This window comes from Bison bison, unplaced genomic scaffold, assembly GCF_000754665.1.
Source record: "Bison bison bison isolate TAMUID 2011002044 unplaced genomic scaffold, Bison_UMD1.0 scf7180017863683, whole genome shotgun sequence".
NCBI classification, from domain to species: Eukaryota; Metazoa; Chordata; class Mammalia; order Artiodactyla; family Bovidae; genus Bison; species Bison bison.
Window position 1 is genome coordinate 74,428 of NW_011494255.1, and position 4,611 is coordinate 79,038.

Below are 4,611 nucleotides of genomic sequence, written 5' to 3' on the forward strand. Positions count from 1 at the left end.
GCGTGCGCGGGTACACCAGGGCTCGGGCCGACACCAGGCACTGGCGCAGGTACGCGGGGTCCTCCTGGTACGCCGAGATGGTGAGCGCCACGCTGCGCGCCGTGGCCGCCTCCGGGGGCCCCCGCGCCGCCGCGCGCCGCGCCGCCGCCGCCACCCGCCGGTGCTCCAGGTAGGCGAAGAGGCTCTGCGCCACCAGGTGCGCCGAGAGGAAGGCCCCGTAGAGGCCGAAGGCCAGGAGGCCGTAGCGATCGGAGGCCAGCGGCACGCCGGCGGCGTAGGCCCAGGTCATGAGGCCCAGGATGAGCAGCGCGAAGGCGATGGTCAGCACCCGGCGGACCAGGCCGGAGCAGTGGCGGGCTGCCTGGCTGGGCTTGGGCACGTCCTTCGGGAAAAGAAAGGGGGAAAGAAGAGTCCTGAGATGCTCTCCGGGAAGGGAAGCCCTCCTGGCTTTTGTTTCCAGGCCAACGGTCACATCTGCTTTTCATAAAGAGAATCCCCTGGGTACTGCACAGTTAAGTAAATGTGGCAAACAGTTATCAAGGCTGAATACCTGCTTTCTCTGCTTCTGATGCTATTTCCCCACGTGTTTAACAGCTTTAAAATCCACAAGGATTACACTCAGTGGAGTGTCACAGTTGAATTAACAGGGGTTCCCTGCCTCCTTCTTAGTGGCAGGGAAAATGATTCATCTCATAAAGCTTTCTTGCTGCTGCTGCTAAGTCATTTCAGTCATGTCCGACCCTATAGACGGCAGCCACCAGGCTCCTCCGTCCCTGGGATTCTCCAGGCAAGAACACTGGAGTGGGTTGCCATTTCCTTCTCCAATGCAGGAAAGTGAAAAGTGAAAGTGAAGTCGCTGAGTCGTGTTCGACTCTTAGCGACCCCATGGACTGCAACCTACCAGGCTCCTCCATCCATGGGATTTTCCAGGCAAAGTACTGGAGGGGGGTGCCATTGCCTTCGCATAAAGCTTTCTTAGTGTTAAGATAATAATAGTGATAAAAATACATCTCAGAGAAGAATGCAATGTGCTTTAAACGTTTTACAAAAACTAACTTATTTTCCTCACAACAGCCCTGTGAGGTAGGTACTATTATTGTGTGTGTATGTGCTTAGTCACTTCAGTTGTGTCCAACTCTTTGCAACCCCATGAACTCTAGCCCTTCAGTCTCCTCTGTCCTTGGGATTTCCCAGGCAAGAATACTGGAGCGGGTTCTCATTTCCTACTCCAGGGGAGCTTCCCAACCCAGGGACTGAACTTGTGTCTCCTGCGTCTCCTGCGTTGGCTGGTGGATTCTTTACCACTGAGCCACCTGGGAAGTCCCATCCCCATTTTACAGGTGAGGCATCTGAGTCACATAGAGGTGCAGCGACCTGCCCAAGGTCTGCCTGGAAAGCAGAGAAGTCAAGCCTTTGTGTGTTTTCTTTGGGGGGGCGGGGGGTGTTGCATTAAAAATTATTTTTATTGAAGTATAGTTGATTTACAATGTTGTGTTAATTTCTGCTGTTCAGCAGTAATTCAGTTAAACATATATATTCTTTTCCATTATAATTTATCACAGGATATTGAATACAGTGTCCTGGATTCTACAGTAGGACCTTGTTGTTTCTCCATTCTATATATGACAGTTTGCAACTGCTAATCTCAAATCCTCAACCCTTCCCTCTGCACCTCGGCACCTCTCTTCCCGTTTGGTCACCACAAATGTGTCAGAGAAGCCAAGATTTGAACCACAACCTTATATATTGGCTTTACTCCACACCAGCACCCCAGGGGGTGGGGGTGGGGGAACAGATAATCTTTCCTGCCACCACCATAGAGATGGCAAAACCAAGTACTGATTAGCCAGAAGGAGTGGCTGGCAGGACCAGGTGCCCAGTACATGTGACTGGCAGAGCTCATAACTGAAGGGAAGGAGGTGCCTCTGTTTTCTTGTCTGTAAAATGGGGGTTTAGCCCCTTCCACGTGCCAAGCCCTGGTAAGGTGAATACTGTTAACGCTTCCTATTACAGATGAGGAAACTGAGACCCAGGTGGGTGTGTTCTCTCATCTAAGGTCACTCAGGCTCCAGCCTCTGGCTCCACCATCCTCTACGCTAAACTGCCTTCTCCCTCTGTCACCAGTTCGCACCTCTTGGGTTTATTATGAGTTAAATGAATCACTAAAGCTACACATCTGCACGGTCCAATACGTGACCCATGGGCCACCTGTAGCTATAGACGACTTGAAATGCAGCGGGTGCCACTGAGGAACTGAATTTTTAATCGTATTCAATTTAAATGTTTGAATTCAGAAACTGGGACTTCCTCGGTGGACCAGTGATTAAGAATCCGCCTTCCGATGCAGAGGACATGGGTTTGATCCCTGGTTAGGAAACTAAGCCTGCGTGGGGCGACCGTGCCACAGCTAAAGAGAAGCCTATGTGCTGCAACTAAGGCCTGACACAACCAAAAATAAATAGATAAATATTTTTTAAAATAAAAATACATTTAAAACAGATCCTTAATTCAGTCATTGGAAGGCTTTTACCCATGTTTGGAACAAGTAGGATCTGTGAAGCTTCTTTTTCAACTGAATGTTATGAAATCTAAAAATACAGATCAAGCATCTCCAGTGAAAACATAGCATCTGCATGAGATGTGCTACACATCTCGATTGTGAAGCCTGAGTGTGGAAAAAAGAAAGTAAAACACCGCATTCATGTCTGTACTGAAATGATAATTTTTGATATATATAGCAGGGAGTCGGCCCCCTACGGCCTCTTGGACCAAATGCCTGCCTCCTTTTTCACTACAGCCTGGCAAGGTAAGATTAGTTTTTATGTTTTTAGAAGGTTGAAAAAAGTTAAAACAAGAATAATATTTTGTGGGACATGAAAATTATATGAATACACACACTACTGTGTATAAAATAGATAAACAACAAGGACCGACTGTATAGCACAGGGAACTACACTCAATATTTTATCATAACCTACATGGGAAAAGAATCTGAAAGAGCATATATATATACATATACATATAATTGAATGACTTTGCTGTACACCTGAAACTAACATGACATTGTAAATCAACTTCTTGTTGTTTAGTCAATAAGTCGTGCCTGAGTCTTTTGTGACTCCTGTGGCCTGTAGCCAGCCAGGCTCCTCTGTCCATGGGATTTCGCAGACAAGAATAATGGAGTGGGTCGTCATTTCCTTCTCCAGGGGATCTTCCCAACCCAGGGATGGAACCTGCGTCTCCTGTATTGGCAGGCAGATTCTTTACCACTGAGCCACCTGAGAAGCCCTGTAAATCAATTATACTTCATTCAATAAAAATAAAGGAATAAAGAAGATTACATGAAATTCAAATGTTATTGTTCTTAACATCGTTTCCTTGGCACACCACACACATCTGGTTACATATTGTCTACAGCTGCTTCCTCATTATGCCAAAGAAGTGTAGTTACAATGGAGACCATATGGCCCTCAAAACCCCGAATATTGACTGTCTGGCCTGGTACAGAAAAAGTTTGCTGACTCCTGATACCATGGGTTAAAGAAAACTTTATTATTAAAATTAATCACACCTGTTTCGTTTTCCTTTTTAATGTGGCTACTAGAAAATTTTAAATGATGTCTGCGACTCGTTTAATGTTTCTCTGGTACTGGTGCTAAGTCGCTTCAGTCATGTCCGACTCTGTGCGACCCCATAGATGGCAGCCCACCAGGCTCCCCCGTCCCTGGGATTCTCCAGGCAAGAACACTGGAGTGGGTTGCCTAGTGCAGAGCTAAGTTACAGCTTTCAGCCTGGTGCTAGTAATAGCTCAGTATTAACCACTGTTATTATTTCTTCTGGAATCTTCCTCCTGAGACCCTTTGGCCCAAACCTAGCTGTGCCTGAGTTCCTGGGGGTGGGCCAGTTCATGGTGGGGATCCTAGGGACAGGTGGGCATCTGGAGAATCCTAACGCCAACAACAGTCACAGTCACATGCCATGGACACACACCCCAGACAAGATGACCCCAGACACCTGCCAGTAGAATTTAGTGATCCTGAGACCCCCCTCCACTGACAGCCACACAGGTGAACTCGAGGGCACGTGCCCTTCAGCAGATAAGAACACCACCACCAGCAAACACACACACACACTCACCAGGCAAGGTCAGGAAAAAAAAGTTAACAGTTGAGATTGAACCATAGGAAACTGCCATTTTCATCAGTCAAAAGTGACCAGAGATGGGCGATTTCATTTAGTCCACCTTAATATTTACCGAACACAAGAAAATAGAAATTTAGACCCACATGTGGTGCAAAGACAGCTCTTCTCTGCCCGGTCCGGTCCGGGGCACATGGACCTACACGGATTTACAGGCAGGTTGGACCTGACATGCATTCAGGCCAGAAGGCACACAGACTCACAGGGCTGCTGTCACGCACAGGAGCACACATGCGCACAAACGTGCGGGGAGGCCTCCCGCCCGCAGTCTCACGCGTGCCCACGCACACTCAGGCACACACCTGTGTCATCGCTGCGGCTCCGGCGGCCTCTCTCCTCGCCAGCTGGCTGCTCCCGAGTCTCCCCGCTGCCCCTGAGCTTGGGGCAGATTTGAAGAGCCGGGCGGGGGGG

At 48.6% G+C, this 4,611-nt stretch overlaps 1 protein-coding gene across 1 annotated transcript in view; it reads right to left on the reverse strand.

The window, feature by feature from the left end:
- HAS1 (hyaluronan synthase 1) overlaps positions 1-4,611 on the reverse strand; it is a 51,428-nt gene that overhangs the window by 7,187 nt on the left and 39,630 nt on the right. Inside the window, exons 6-7 of the mRNA XM_010833467.1 lie at positions 4,489-4,578; positions 3-382 (exon numbers count right to left, since the gene is read on the reverse strand). Of these exons, the coding sequence (XP_010831769.1) occupies positions 3-382; positions 4,489-4,578 (470 nt within the window). The remainder of the gene's footprint in view (positions 1-2; positions 383-4,488; positions 4,579-4,611) is intronic.